The sequence below is a fragment of the Pleuronectes platessa genome, chromosome 12 (assembly GCF_947347685.1).
Source record: "Pleuronectes platessa chromosome 12, fPlePla1.1, whole genome shotgun sequence".
In the NCBI taxonomy this organism is placed as follows: domain Eukaryota; kingdom Metazoa; phylum Chordata; class Actinopteri; order Pleuronectiformes; family Pleuronectidae; genus Pleuronectes; species Pleuronectes platessa.
In genome coordinates this window covers 17,383,149-17,399,414 of record NC_070637.1, presented here as the reverse complement: position 1 = coordinate 17,399,414, position 16,266 = coordinate 17,383,149, and the positions used below count along the sequence as shown (strand labels likewise).

The 16,266-nt window shown below is 41.6% G+C and overlaps 1 protein-coding gene across 1 annotated transcript in view; it reads left to right on the top strand.

The window, feature by feature from the left end:
• Nucleotides 1-3,653: 3,653 nt before the first annotated feature.
• lrmda (leucine rich melanocyte differentiation associated) overlaps nt 3,654-16,266 on the top strand; it is a 210,482-nt gene continuing 197,869 nt past the window's right edge. The window contains exons 1-2 of the mRNA XM_053436581.1: nt 3,654-3,955; nt 4,860-4,960. Coding sequence (XP_053292556.1) covers nt 3,914-3,955; nt 4,860-4,960 — 143 coding nt within the window. The 5' untranslated portion in view covers nt 3,654-3,913. The remainder of the gene's footprint in view (nt 3,956-4,859; nt 4,961-16,266) is intronic.

Here is a 16,266-nt window from a genome sequence, read left to right as displayed (position 1 = left end):
TCCCTCCAGCGGGGAGAGCGCGAGCTTTTCCGCGTGTGGGAGGTCCCACATGACGTCAGAGCACGCGCATAGGGCCAGAGGAGCAGCGTGTTGCTCCCTAAACTTTCACATCAGCCTCGAACTGTGAGGGATCGTCTCCTCACACCGGCAAAGTTACACAACAGCTCTATTTCTACTCATTAACACAGCAGCTTCTAATGCGTCACAGTCACATTTTGCACAATGATACAAACATGAATGAATTTAAGATATTTTGTGAAGTATATTGTCAATTTCTGGGGTTTTCCCCCGTCTATTAAATCATCACATCAAGGCTGTGATTTGTTTTGTGTTTTCCCCAGGAATACACATTACCTCACATTACGTCAACGACAATGAGTGAACGTCTCCAAGAAGGCCCATCAGTCGAGCTGCAACACATTTCACACACTCACACATTTCAGTGGCCTTAATATACCAGATTTTATTCATCAAGCACATTATTTCAAAGGAACTCAGGGAAAATGACGAAATAGATTTTGTTCTTTCGTGGTCCTTATAATTTTTTATTTCGTTTTGTGGAAATCACTCTACTTGTTTTTGTGTGATCCTGCTGAAAAACCAACCAACAAACTAACCAACTAACTAAACCAGTAACCGACAGACCTTCCATCCATCCATCCAACCTTCTAACAAACCGACCAACCATCCATCCATCCATCCATCCATCCAGCCTTCCATCCAACAGGCCAACCCACAAACAAACCAAGCTACCAACTAACTAAACCAGCTACCAACAGTCCCTCTATCCATCCATCCAACCTTCCAACAAACCAACCATTCCTCAATCCATCCATCCATCCCTCCCTCCGGTAAACAAACCAAATCAACAAAGCCAACAAACCAACATATAAACAAATGGATGGGGACAAAACACAACATCTTTGGCCGAAGTAAATATCTGTGAGTTTCGATAATCCTGTATTGTCAGTAATCCCGAATGCTTATGGAAAATCATCTTCATAGAGTTAAAGCCAAAGTTGATATGCATTGTTTGAACAACTTTTGAACATGACTGACAATCAAGCAGTGGAACAGACATATCACTGTTTATGAAAATCATGGCCCGCAGCACAAAGGGCTTTTAGCCGACTCGCAATGCTACACAAAGTCGTGACCTACAGTAAAATAAACACGAGGCATATGGTTTATATGAAGCTGTGAAGGTTCGTTTACTTTCATATTACAGTATTTTCCGAAAAAGTCACACCTCGGAGTCTTACGGTATAAATGGAAAGTAGTGGAAATACTTTCATCTTTACTTACATTTGATTTAATTTCAGAAGTTCAGAAAACAATATTGTCCCCACCTCTGTGTGACAGACTTTTCAAATTAAAAGCCTACATTTGAAAATACATTTGGCACCTTGGATCTGCTGTGGCAGCAAGTTAGAGTGAAATAGATGTAATAATTTTTCAATTACAATTATGCCATTGCCCTCAGGTCCACTTAAGTAATTTAATGGAGACCCAGTCCCATTATATCTTTATCCAGTTATCTCTAATAATCCATGTGAACCCGGGTCACTTGGATCTTTTCACACAAACCGACAGATACATGGAGTTATTAGGACATCTTTTATTCAGAACAAGACTGCACAGAAAACCCCAGTTTATAGTTACAATTACTGTAATCTTATACGACCGAGACACACAGGTGGGAGCGAGATTATAGACATAAGTGTAAACTGTCTTGGAAATATGCTTGGATTTTTATACAAGCCCCTCCGCTTCAAGGTGTTTGGAGAGTCATCATTCTTTTCTTTGGGTTATACTGCTACACCTTTGTCCTGGTGTGTATATTACAAGCCAAAAATGCCACAAACAAGATGGGGCTGGGTTCAGGGTTGGTTCATTGTGGAAAATAATATCAAACAGTCAGAACCAGTGTATACAAGGTTCAACCGCGGCAGAGTCAAGGATTGCATGTTGCCCAATATAGTGATATGAAACCATCATTATTGTGCCAAGTTCAGGTTATCAGCAGCAGTTTGTGTCCTCATGTGTGCTACATGATTGAAATGATTATTGAATTATCCCAAACTCTAGACACATTGACAGGTCTCAGTCCAGAAACAAGGGTTTGTAGACAGTACGATTTGTATTCCTACTTCTTCAGCTTACTGCATTGCCAATGACTCAGCGTTTTGTTTAGTCTCGGACACGCGTGTTGCAGTATCGAAACCAAAACTGTTGCATTTATTGGTTTTGTGATGTGGTCTGGACCTAAACCAATCCCAAACAGAACGCTGCAAACCTTTACCATGCTTGGTGTTTGAGGCAATAAGAAGCCAGGTCACATTGGAAAACCCACATAACTGTTGTCAAAACAGTTTTCATAGGGACTATTTCTTTGGGTAGAAAGTCGTTCCAAGAACCTGGACTTTGTAAGATTGAAAGTTCTTCCTCTATTGGAAACTCACTAGCTAGGCCCGGTTTGTAAAGCAGCTTCATGGGGAGATGTGTAATATATTGTATGTATTTCTAAACATGTTTTGGGGTTTACCTGATGAAGATCTTATTGAGAGGGATTAGTTTCACAAGTATATCTCAGGTTAATCACTATAAAAAAATTCTACATGAGCTAATTCATCGTCAGACAATAGCCACTGGGCTCAGAGATCGATCCCACATAATCCCCCAGTAAAGAGCAACACTAACAAACTGGGCCAAAGGTACTGTAGCTGTTTAAACGTTGGTAAACAGGGAACATTGAAATGAGCTTAATGGCTGTAATTACAAGGACAACAATATCCAATATTAACCAGATTAGGATAGTAATCTGGATAAGACACTGCCATGTAAACAGCATTTTCTGATTGCCATGACCCGAATTAGGTCATACTCAAATAGGCAATAATCGAATTAAGACATGTGGAGTATTCTGACATGAGTCTCATTGGGTAAACATGTATCACCCAATGACCCATAGCTCAACCAAAAATAAAAATTCATAAATGTTCTCCTCAGCACTGTGCCGTGGGTGAAAGAGTCCACAATACACTTTTGGAGTCTCAGGGGTAAACAGCTTTGTAGCTAAATCCAACACAATGGAAGTAACTGGGCGACTACAAACATAAACAAAACAAAAGAAAAGAAAGAAAACATAAAAGGCCTCAGTACGTCTCCTGTGGTGTCATCCAAGTGTCCGTAGGCTCCGGACAGTGGCATCATACATGAAACCATTTCAGGTTGCTGCTTCAAAACAGGCGAATTAGCATTGGAGTTAGTGTGTTATTAATGCAATGCTGTGTATGGAGCATTTAAACAGGATATGAATGGAATATATCTATCTAAAAACCCAAGAAGTTAAAAGTTTTATTCCAAGTTATACAGTGGGAATATATTGAGTAAACCATGTAGGATGCTATATATTTTTTAAGATCACTGTTTTCTCGTCTCCCTGGTGTAAAAGCAGGTGTCAACAGGTCCTGAATGTCTGATCCAACACATCATCCGTGTCTTGTTTGAAAAGATAAATCCAGACTATAGAGTGAAGGAGTTTACTTGGGGACAAACTGACGCTCAACACAATGACTCCACTCACGGAGGGAAGGAGAAACCAGGCGGCTCCGTGTGTAACAAACTCAGCGAGCGACCGCGTGCTTCCGCACCGCGGCGGGTCAGCTGATGGAGACGGCACGCGGAAACTGTAAAGCCAATTGGAGTGGAGCAGCACTGGATGTGGAGAGCCACCGGAGCGTTCACTGCACGTTAACGTCCCCGTTTCACGTCCACCACCGCGGGGTTAACTCTTCAACGTGAGCACGACTCCCGGCTCCAGCTCAGACCGCGTCTCTTAACGTGAGAAACAGAGAGAAACAGAGAGAGAGAGAGAGAGAGAGGGGGGGGCTGGGATCCTCAGTAGGAAGTTATGGCGCTCAGCGAGTCGATGGTGGCGTTGAATGGGACTCAGGTGAGTTGGTTGTGGGGAAACTCTCGCTGGGACTTTGGCTCCTCCGCGTATTTACGCAGCTCCTCCACCTTGCGCGCGCGCTGCATGTTTATCAAGTAAACTTTGTTTGTCTCCGGGGTCATGTGACTTGGTTGCTATAACGACACAGGCGGGACTCTCACTGTTTCCTCCTGCAACTTTCGAGAATGTGTAGTAACGGAAGTTGTGCGCACACACACACTGTTTCAAGCGTTACACAGTGTGTGTACTGATGAATGGAAAACACACACATCCAGTTACTATATTCTTCTATTTTTAATATCGTGGCTGTTCCCAGCATCAATACACCATCATTAGTATAGTAATCTTTTTAAAGATGGGGTATCCTGCATACTGTGCTCATGTCAAGGACTGGCCAATACAACAATATCAATACTCATTGTAATAATAAGTTTCATTTTTAGAAGAAGAACATTAGTCCAAATATATATTGATGTAATGATTGTGCATAGTTCAAGCACAAAACACAACATACAATGTACTTATATTGTATCCACTTGTCACTTTTATTTTTACTTTTATTCTCTAATGTAAACAGGATGCTATTGTACAGATTTTTTAATATTGAGCTCGTTTACTTTATTTTATTTTTCTGTACATTCTCTATGATGTTTGTCCGACACTTTAAATTTTACTGTTGACCCTGTGTGAACTTTCAAACAATAAACTGTTTGTCACAACCTTCACTCAGGAGCAAAATCTCTAAACTTACCAGAAACAATAATGTGACATTTATTGTCATAATTATCAATATCGACTAGAATAATTTTATTTTTATTTTTCTATAATCTTTGACCACATCGTCCATCCCTGCTATTGTTTCCCTGCTACTTATCTCACAGTTATCTCTTTTATTATTTTTAAGATTTCCTTCATCGGACATGACTGTAAAGAAATTCCAGACTTCCTTGGAGACACGTACGGCCACTTTGCCAGACGGCTGGATCTCAGCTTCAATCTGCTCAGGTACGTGTTGTATACAGAACGTAATCAACTGGATGCACAATGCCGTCCGTTTCTTATATGGCTGCTTTCAGACATTCACTGAATCCCGAACATTTTCCTGAATCTTCCAGTGGGGCAGATATTTTATGGAATTTAGTCAAATGTCCAGATTATGTCCAGGTGAGCCCATGTGAGAATACAGCAGGAAAATGTCTGGATATCTCACAGCAAGCGAGGGGGTGTGTCGATGACGTTTCTAACACGTGACTGATGCAAATCTGATGTGCTGTAAACAAAGACCTGGTTTTTGCTGCACATTAATGTTATATCCTTTTCCCGGGCATCAACCCTTGCCCGGGTGTTCCAGACACGTTCCTGTTGTTGTGAACGTGACCGACCCCGCACAGTCTCCTTCCATATTCTTCAAGCATCACAGGCAAAGTACAGAAAACATCCGGACCTACTTTTCCCCACATTTTCCATCGCTCATGTGTGAATACGGCTCCTGTCTCTCCTTCCCCCCCTCTATCCCTCTCAGTATGCTACTCTACATCAGGTGCAATTTAAAGCGCGCCCTCAGTCTGGAGGTGGTCAGAGTGTCATCAGAGGCATCAAAGAGCTGAATGAGTGTCGGCGCTGGGCGGGTGTCACGCTGCAGCGAGATAAAAGGCCTGATCGATGAATGTGACATGCTAATTCGGGGGGGCAAACAGAAGACATGATTCCTCTGTCAGGACATGAAGGAACACCCTGTGGCAGCTGCTTCAGAGGGGGCTGCCATTTCAGCAGCGGGGCGAGTGTAGTTGATATGGGAAGCCAAAGGAGGGAGATGATGGTTGTAAGGTGTTTTAGTCTCTGAACCCTTTTCATGACTGTCAGGCCACAAAGCCGAGGCAATTCTATTTGTTGAAGATTGTCGTCTTGCGGTTCTTGCCTGGGCCTTAGATGTGGAGGCCACAGTTGAACTGATTTCATTGTTTCATTTTGCTAAATTCCTCTTTGAATGAAGAAACTAGCTGGTGAAGTGCCTGTGAGCAAGGCAATGGGAATATGACTATGTGTGACTGTGTTAGTGTGAAACAGATGTTCCTCTCAAGAAGCCTATGACCTACTGACCTTTACTGTGTTCATGTGTGCCAACAGTTTAGCTTAGTGAAGGGATCACCTTTAAGTAAGAGCTTGTGTGTTTGCTACAATGGTTGTTTTTTTAGATTATAACGAGCACTGTTGAGCTAGTGGGCTGCTCTTGGTTATTAAACCATGTCAAATTGCATGTGAAGGCATATAATATGAAACTAGTTGAACTTGTGAGAACTCTTAAAATATATTTTTGATAATTTTTTTTAGCTCATGCTACCACGTGCTACTGCGAGCTACACCAAGCTCTCGCTATGGTCCATAATGTTTTTAGCATCCACGCAGACAATCAGTCCTCAAAGATTCAGCTGCATATATTGCATGCGATGCAGTTCACGCTCTCAAGATGCAACTTTTCTTTCACTCTTCACCCTTACTACTGAGATAGTTTCTGTCTATCTATTGTATTTCTACCTTGGTCTGAACGACCTTCATCGGGTGTTTGAATAGAGGACCCCCCAAACAAATCTGTCAATGGATAGTTTAACCAACATCTGTGTATGAGGAACTGCTGGAAGTGAAGCCGCCTGACCATGTTTACCATCAGTAATGGAGACAGAGTGTGTGAGTCTGATCAGTTTTTATTAAAGTCATGCTGCCGTCTGAGGCACATTTTTTTCCCCATGCATGCAGCAGTTATGATCTCATAGCAATCATTTGCAAAAGCACTTATTCAAATACAAAACCGGATTTTTGAAAAACAGATTTGGGGAGTTACTCAAAACGTTAAATAAAGTAAACAATGATATGAACATCTTGTTTGCTGTTAGCTGCACTAATATTCAGCTAACAGTTACCTTTTGAGTCTGTGTCCAAATCTGGGTTTCCATGAAATTAAGTTCTGGATCTGCGCCTGAGTAAATCTTTATTCTTGACACAAGATGTTGCAGTATGCAGTATGCATGCTACAATACCCTTGGACAGCCCAACAGTCAATTTCTTGGTGTTACCCCAGAGGAAGCCTGGTTTTGTCTGGCAAACATCTTTATGGGAACTGACTGGAACAACCCTTATGTGTGTTGGTTTCGGGGAGATCAAGGCTAGCATTATGATCCTCGCCCTTGAACCTGTCACATTAAGGACTTGATGTTTAGAATCAAATATTTATGACCTAGATCGTACTAATTTATTATTAATTTTCACTTCGGCTAATCTCACACGTCAGATATCGTTACTGAACTTCAAAGGGTGGCATGGGCAGGGAAGCGGTGCAGAAGTAATGAGGTGGTGCTCGAACCATTTGGGGCTCAAATCCGAGGACTATTGATTGATGGTTTGCTGGTGGGCCGAGCGATCTGTTACACAGCGCTTCATCTTTTCTCCTCTGTAGACTGTGCGTTTAAATTTAAATGGTTCACATTGACATCCTGTATGCCGGGTTATTATCAGACATGTCTTGAGGTAGTTTTCCTTTATTGTAAATGTTTCATACATTCATCTCCTGCCGACTTTCAAACTTGCGGATGTTCTATATCCGTAATAATGTATTGAACCTGATTCCCAGGAGCGAGTTGTCCTGGCAACATTACCTCCCACTGTAGGTTGTCTTAGCTCTGTATCTTGAACTATAGAGTCAACATCACTGACCTGTGTAGTGTAGTTACGTAAGCTTTTTCCAGCGTATACATACATTCACTCCATCCACCATCTGTTACCATTGGTTAATGAGGGCGCTCACATGACAACACCCGAAGGTCAAGGCTGGGTGAAGCCCAATAAGCAGCTCAACATGTGATAATGCTACATGCTAACTAAGGCCTAGCAATCCCACAGAGTCGTGTTGATCCTCGTAAGAATGCACCTGACAGGCCGAGGCCCCCGACTCACAGCTGAGAGCTGGAAAACCTTCTCCTGTAAAGAGTTGTTTTCCTGCCAATGAACTCTAGTACTGGTGTGTCTGTGTGTCCCTGTTTTAGTTGATATTGAGCGGACACAATAATTTTTTTGTAAAGTGCCCCTTTGCGATCGATAACACCAGTGTTATGTCATCACTATTGTGTGTTTAATCAGCCGTGGCTTATGATAGGTAACATTCAGGTTAAGTCACACTTTCAGCCCCGGAGTAAAGTAGTGAATCATTCGCAGATCAAATACTGTAAGTGTGATAATGTTGGTTTGTTGACACAGTAATACACTAACAAAAATACTTTATTAAAAGTAATATGAATACTATAAAATATACTTTAATTATTCCCCTTATTGAACTGTAATGCGGTTTAAGATCAGTCATCCAGAATTCTATCCAGTCTCATATCCCCTCAATCCTTTCATGGATATTTCATCTTCAGCGTTTATAGAGGCTTTGCTGCCCATCACTTGACATTACACGTCAGAAATCGGAGACACGTATTGACACCGTGACCCCGTTTCAGTGTCAGCTCATGCTCAACCAGTTGTAAACAGATGCACATGTTAGTGAATGTCGGTGGACTGCCTTCAGCATCGAGCACTCCTCTGTGCTGCTTGAGTCACATTGAGTGGGAGACATTGCCGGAATTTGCTGTAGCTAATATGCTTATTCCTGTCAGCTCAATTGACAACACTCATCCAGCAACCTGACAATGAGTCACAATGAGAAGCAAGGCACTGGCATCACCTTTTAACTGAGTCCTGTGCGCGTTTTTTTTGGTTGTTTTCGTGTTGGTTTATGTTTGTGTGTATACTCGCGCGTGTTTGTGCATCTGTCTCTGTGAGCATAACTGTGAGTGGCTGGGCAGGTAATGGCAGGATGAAATAATGGTAGCGGGCTGTCACACCCACACCTCTCCCTCCGCGTGCTGCGGTGTCAGCCTGTCTCATCAATGTGTTGAGACGTGTGGCTCACAGCGAGACTTGTGTCTCAGGACGGGCTCGGGTGGCATTGTGTTGCCCACTTTGTTCCAGGTCAGGTGTGTACACAATGCGGCGAGTGGGCATGTGCTGTGCTGACATGGCTCTCCGCTGTGGCTGGGGTGCCTGCATCTGTTACATGCAGCACTATCACCTGTGGACACATGAGGTTTGAGGAGGACGCGTGTCACAGGAAGAGTCTCTTTCTTCTGACATCTTGAGAAAACAAATCACGTCTGTGCGATGCCAGCATTCGTGAAACCTCAGGCCAGAGCTGAAAGAGAAGCCTGCACTTTCTGCACAATGTTTTTAACGTGTGAGTGTGTATACTGTGTACTGTGCATGTGATATGGAAATACTTTGACATAAAAACCGCTGTGACATATTTTGTTGGTCATTCTAGTGGATAGTATTTTCTGTGTGTGTATGTTATTTTCAGTAACTTTAAATTAACATAAAAATATAAACTATTATGATACAATTAGCATATTTCAACTCTATCATTTTAGTTTGTGTCAGTGCTCTAACATTGTGAGTATTATACGTATTATATTATAAGTATGAATTGTCTTTTTCGAGTTTAAACTGATCTTGTGTAAACTGAGATTTGTAAAAAATGTATGTGTTTGTGTTGTTTGACTTCAACTTTACATTCACTGCATAGTCTCTCATTCACTCATTAAAATTTCCATTGTTAACCAAACCTGAGTCGGATCCAGTGCTACTCACTATATAACACAAAGACCAATGAAACACTGACATGACTGAGTTCTGCATATCAGATATTTCTGCAACAAATGAATTCCTGTCACTTAAGTTACTATTCAGTCTGCAGTGAAGAAAGCATCCATATTGGACTGCAGCAATGCCGATGAACCTCAGCTACCTGTGTGTGTGTGTGTGTGTGAAGTATGTGTGTGTCTGTGTATAGTGGTATGCACTCACCCGGGCTATGTTTGGGATGGCAGGCGTTTTGCATTTTAATGACAAATCAAGTATGCTAACTCGCGTTTAAAAAACGAAAGTGCTCTAAATGTCGCCCGGCTGTCAGAATGAGATGCAAGTCGTCTGATGAAAAGAGAACAAAGAAGACAAAGTAGGGAGGCCTGGTACACTGAGAAATGAAATAAAACCGTGTATGGCCTGTCAGCTGTGTCGTTTTATATTCATATCTAAAGAACATTATAGTATTACTCCGGTGCTCATGCCTCACTCATCTGTCTCTCTTAATTCATCACAGGCAGCGCTCTGTCTTTCAAGTCGCTGTATGTCAACACAGGAAGGGGCCTGCTAATTGACAAATGAGTGTCACAGACATCAAGTGCTCCTCTTTCCTGAGATAGGTAGACTCTGGTTGTTTGATGGTGAGGAAAGCGAGGAGGAGGTGGGGGGGCTGGCTGGCTGTGTTATTGGCAGAAGCCCAGTAAGAGGCATTAGACTGGTCCTAGAATGAGAAGTGACAACGGGAAGAGAGCCTGTCATTGTCTTGCCTAAGTGTTCAATCTGCAGAGATGCCGGTATGCAGATAAAGTGTCAGTTAGGAGGAGAGGATATGAAACATTGGCAGTATGAAGTCCTCAAATCACTTAACTGGAAGCATAGTGTATGTGTGTGTGTGTGTGGGGTGGGGGGGGGGGTCTGGTAATAGTGGTGGTGTATTCTGCTCTGCTAAGGAAATATATTCCATATCCGATCTATCAGGCCTGTTATGGCCGATATACTCAGATAACCTGATCTGTGTCTCATAAATTAAGGAGGATGCAGAGCTCTCCCAGTCCTAAGTGATTTAAACCAGAGGGATGAGAGGGACATGGTCTGGCAGGAAATAACTTATTCATATCAAGGACATTGATATTTGGTATCATCCTGTGGTATTGGGGAGGAAAAAACCCAGCTGCTAATTTTCACTGGGATGCTTTCTTTAAATGATGCAGTACTCCAGGGAAAGCGACGGAATGACAGAGAGCGAAGGTTGTTATCTTTAATTCCCGGCTCGTCCTCATCGCCCATCTCCTCAATTTGAGGTTATATCCGAATTTGATTTCATGTGCGGGAAACTCTTCTCACTTTCGAGGACTGTTAAAACATTCCAGGCAGAGAGTTGTTGATTCCTATAATGTAGTAAAGAATACATTTGTGGTATGTGATGACTTTCATAATTTAGATAGTGTTCAATTTTGGACACTTTAGACCAAACTGGCTGCTAAAAATTGGAATCTGCGTTTATCTTTGCTGAATAAAGAAAATTTCATGGAATAAAAAATTAAAAAATATGTGTATTTATGTTGACTTTTTTTTTCAAGTTCTATAAATTAATTTGTGTTTTCTTTTTCTTTGTAATTATTTATAGTTATCGATCACTCACGTAATATATTAAGGCTTAATTACATTTCTGTCTTTATAGGGGTTTGACAACAACATCCTTGGAATCATTGTGAAATTATTCTAGTATATTGCCCAATATATTGGTATTGGAAGTCTTTTAATCCATATTGGTTGGTTTCCAGTTTGGATAGTTCCAGTTGTATTTATTTGAATAGAGCTTCAAAAGGTTTGATGAAAACCTCTGGCTGTATCAAGTTAATTAAGACAAACATCTTCATTGTCACTCAAAGCCAGAAAATCTTTCTCCTTTTTTTTCAGGTAGATGACTGAGAGCACAACTTGCAGCCAAACCACAACAATGTGGCCTTCATTATGCCTTGAATCGTTCAATGGGCCATTGTTTTTATTATCTGTTTCCAGCAGTGTATCTTCACTCAAGCCAAATTTGGTTTAATATGAATTTGCCTGAAGGGCAGATGATGTTTTCAGATGAACTGCGTAACTTCTCCTCATATCCTCACTAAAGGATCTCATCCAATCTGGTGCATGTGCTCTAGCGATGACAGAATTGGCAAAAAATTACGTTTGATTATTCCCATTTAAAAACACATACGTTTGGACCATTCAAATATCTTTTTTTGTGCCTTATATCCATAAGAGGTCAAACCAGAACAATGACAGGTATGACTAAATTATGGTGTAAAATATGAGTCCAGACTTGAATGTTTGGTTGGAGTCCCGAACATCAGGCTGTTCTTATTCGATTACATATTTTCAAATGTGCCCTCAGGTTGTTAGTTATGAAATAATAACCTTTACTTTAAATAACTTGGATGAAACTTTACCATCAGATTCCAATTTTGTCTACCACTGACCAACATCCATAGTATTTTGACTTGTGGGGAGTATGAATTTATTTTGTGTAAAAACTCTATAGCAGACTTTGACTGTGAAGTATCTGCTGTTAGTACTTGAACTGTTATGGTACTGGTAGCTGGGGTCTGGTACTGGTACACGATGCTACTTTATCTTGTAGTTAAGGTAGCGTTAGAAACAGTTTTTCTAAGGTTGCTGTGGATTCACTCATGGATATACATGATATGTATATATCTATATGACTTCTGCTGGCTTTGTTTTAGGAAGTTGTGGGTATGAACTCTCCAGAGACACTGGACATCGGTACATGATGTTGCCTAAAGCATTGCAGACGTATGCAACAGTGAGTTATACGTTTATTCTCTCAAGAGACTGCTGTCGAGGGAGATCGATTAACCCGACAGACTCTTGTCTTTTTGCAGATAGTCACTTAAATAGACGGATTCACTGGAATGGCCAGATACAAAATCAGCAGTTTATGAATCTAACAGTGATGGTCTGAAGATGTGATTGTGAAACGATGCTGAGGCTGCTTCTCTGTTTTTCAACTTCCTCTGTTGTTTGAAAATGTGTGTGCAACATCCTGGCAAGTATGAATTTGTCTTAATAGTGGATGGGGGCTGGGCACAGTTATACGCATGAGACAAAAAAAATGTCTTTCTCTGTATTTAGGATTGTAAACAAATCCAGGATAAAAAGCCAACAGTGTGTTAATCCATCTAGACTTTCCAACTTCTTTTCCCGAGACGACTGAAGATGTAAAACTTTAAAGTGGGTTGCAAATATACACATTTATCTTTAAATCAGGCTCCAACTTTATTTTTAACTTGTGAGCACTATAGTTTAAAGCAAATTATAGAAAAGCAGACATAAGCAGTGTGCTTATTGGGGACTATTTGTATCGGTGGATTACTACAGACTGTATTCAGTGCTCTGGTGGGTATTTAAAGCAGCAGAACAAAGGTGGAAGTTTTTTTAGACAATTTGCAATAAAAGAAGATTGCAAGCCTTATACTCCTGAACAGCCGAGCAGCTTGTCTATCAGGTCCTTTAGCCATGTATCCTTATAATCAGTATCTTTCTGTTAAAACACATCTAAAGCACCCTGAATCATTTGTTGATCACTGGGAGGAGCTGTCTTCATTCTTCTCGACCATCCCACGCTCCCCTCTCTCCTTCAATCTGGATCCATCCTGTGGTTTTGGATTCTGAATGCAATGGAACATCTTTATTTTCCTTTTGTTCACATTATATATACTGGGCAGTGATGCCATTCCTTTTATGACTGCGTCACATTTTTTATAGTATATCCCAAGACGGATGGCGTGCCACTGACACGGAGATTTACAGGCCTTCAGCTTGCAGTGGCAGAGCATTAGAAGGACCTGCTGACATCTAGCCAACACTATTGGAGGAGGAGAATAAAAGCTGACATTTTATTGGCTTTAGGAGAAAAAGAGAGAGAGAGGGGAAGAGTTGGGGCAGGAGAGAGGAAGGGAGAGAGGGAAGAAAGTGAAAGAGATTCTGTTTCTCTACTTTATATTTTCCTGCCAGCTGTCACGGGGACCCTGCTAAAAAGAGGGGATTTATTGGGTATTATTTAGAAACTTGTCAGTGGTAATGACTACAGCTATGATTTCAATTATCACCCACTAAATATAGCTTAATTTACTGCCGTGCGAGCCATAATGAGCCGCCCTGACATCGTCTTTTCAAAAATTCAATACCGTACTATTTTAATATTTTATGTTGACCGCCGATTTAATTTTCCTCCCCGGTGCTTGGCATGTGGCAAGGTCCCACTCCCTCATGCGCGGTTGGATAGCCGGAGCTATTGAGTTCAAAGCTGTCCCAGGGATATATATTTTTTTCCATTGACAGAAATCCAATTAGTTTTAGTACACAGTCTGGCTGAATAAAAAGGGTCTTAAAATCTACAATATGTTTCCTTAGCGTTTTAGCAGAGTGCAAAGCCAGTGATGGATCTTTATGATTTGACCTGATGGGGCCCAAGTGGACATACTCCCTTTTCTATTTTGGCAAGTGAAAAACAAACTGTCCATATGTCTAACTCATTGTGACAGGCAGGGCAGAGTCTTTTGATTTCGCGTAAACATCGACTGTATAGTGCGTCGTGCGCCGACTCAGATCTTGACTCTCGTACATATTTAAACACTTTTTAAATACTTTACAACTACTACACAAATTCTGCTGAAATGCCATGTAAATATGAGAGACGGGGGGGAAGTCTGATGTATAATTAATTAGTGACATGTTTAGTCAGTAGATGATTTGGGGAGAGTTAATGTATACTCGGGTTTTGACACGAGGGTGTGTGCTTTTAAGCGAGCATTAAAAGGGGGATGATTAGGACAGGCACCCGGCTGTCAATAACACCCCCGCTGCTTGAAGTTAAGGATGTGGGCGAGTTTCTATATTATAAAGCAGCTTCCTTGTCTTCAATACTCAATCTTCAACTTAAAGCACATAACGTGAAGCCGTTTAGGAGAACCGCCAGTGATTAGGACCTTTCTCTGTGAGCGGTTTGTTATGTTTAAAAGAAGAAAAGAGGGTAAAGTTGTGTTTGAATCACAGCCCCTGCCTCTTTAAGCTCATAACTCCAGCTCTGTTTATGTTCACCCCATCACGCTTACCCATCTCCCGGATTGATGATGTAAGCAACTGGAAGGCATGGAACATATTAGGACAGAGCATGGAGAGGAGCAGCCATACTTCTACTTCCCCTGGCCGGGTCCCAAATGGAAAAAGAAAGGTTTGGAGCCGGCTTTGGAAGAGGAACAAAGAAGTTTCCTCTGGTATAGTCTGGGCAGTTTTGGTCGCTTCATGGCTTTCAATCTCCCACAGTCTTTCCTAGAAGGCCCGGGGGTGAAAAGTGAAGACAGATACGTGGTTGTGTTCTTGCCAAGATTTGAGAGGATGATTGCAGTTTTTGCCATGTTTTGAATTTAAGAAGAGGATTTTCTTTTTCTTCTCAGGAGACTTCATGATAAACGTTGTCAGTAGATGAATAAATCCTATGACCATAAAAAGCACTTGGAAGCTGTTATTAGAGGTAGCCGCTCTTCAAGGCCTTTGATTGCTTAAAGAATTTGCTGCTACATTTTGGTGAGGACGAGTGTGTAATAGCTTTTAACCCCCTGTGATTTGAGTCAGGTTTAATCAGAGTTTGCCACTCGTGAAGTCATGAACTACCGTTACACGCAGGTCATCTTATTTGCTTTCTCTGCAATTTCAGGCTCCTAAAAGCCTTTCACGGGTGAATCCTCTTCTTCTTTTTTTGTAACCCCCTTGCACTCCTGTCCAAACTATCTCTGGCCCTGGACAGCTGTGCCACATTCTCAACACAGCTGTATCTCATTTCCTGTTTCCATTTCGGATAAACGTACTCACATCTTTCACAGCTTTCACTTATAAAAACCACCGACTGTCCTTCCAGGCCGCCAAACCCTGAGAACGTGATATCGATCAAACGGGTGAGATATATACAGGAGATAACGGACCGTGTGCTCTTACCTGGATGCACTCCCGTTCTTTCCTCAATAACTTTAACTTGTTTAGAGTCTTTTATTTACTTGTTCCATTTGCAAAGCACGGAGAATAAGTTTAGAAAGCTGTACTTGGGAATGTGCTCAGAAATCAAGGGTAAGCGATGGCCTTTTTTTTTTTGGGGCTCCATCTGACATCCATCAGCATGGAAATATGTTTTAATGGTCAGGCAGGCTGCAAGACATCAGTAGACTGTTGCCTCACTTTTCCACCCAGGGACACATTGAGATAAGAAACAGTGACGGCATGTTTCATGTTCATGCTGCTGACACGTCTATGCTGGAAAAACTACAAGGAGCAACCCTTCCATTTTGGGGCCAGCAGTCTGTGTTGTACAGTGTTCTCGTTCTCTGCTTTCCCTCATACAACGCTGTCTATCCATTAGGATAAATGCATTGACTCCCATCATAGTGGCTCCGCTGTGAGCGGCTGACTGCACCATTAGCTGACAGTATGATTATGTGCACAACAGACCAAACACTCTTCTGATCTTCTCTGTCTGTCCAGACGTTTGGTGATATTTAAGAGTTTCTCCCCGATGGTTAATGGTGAGATAGCTTTTGTACCGGGGGCACTGTGGAGTTTCTTTATTT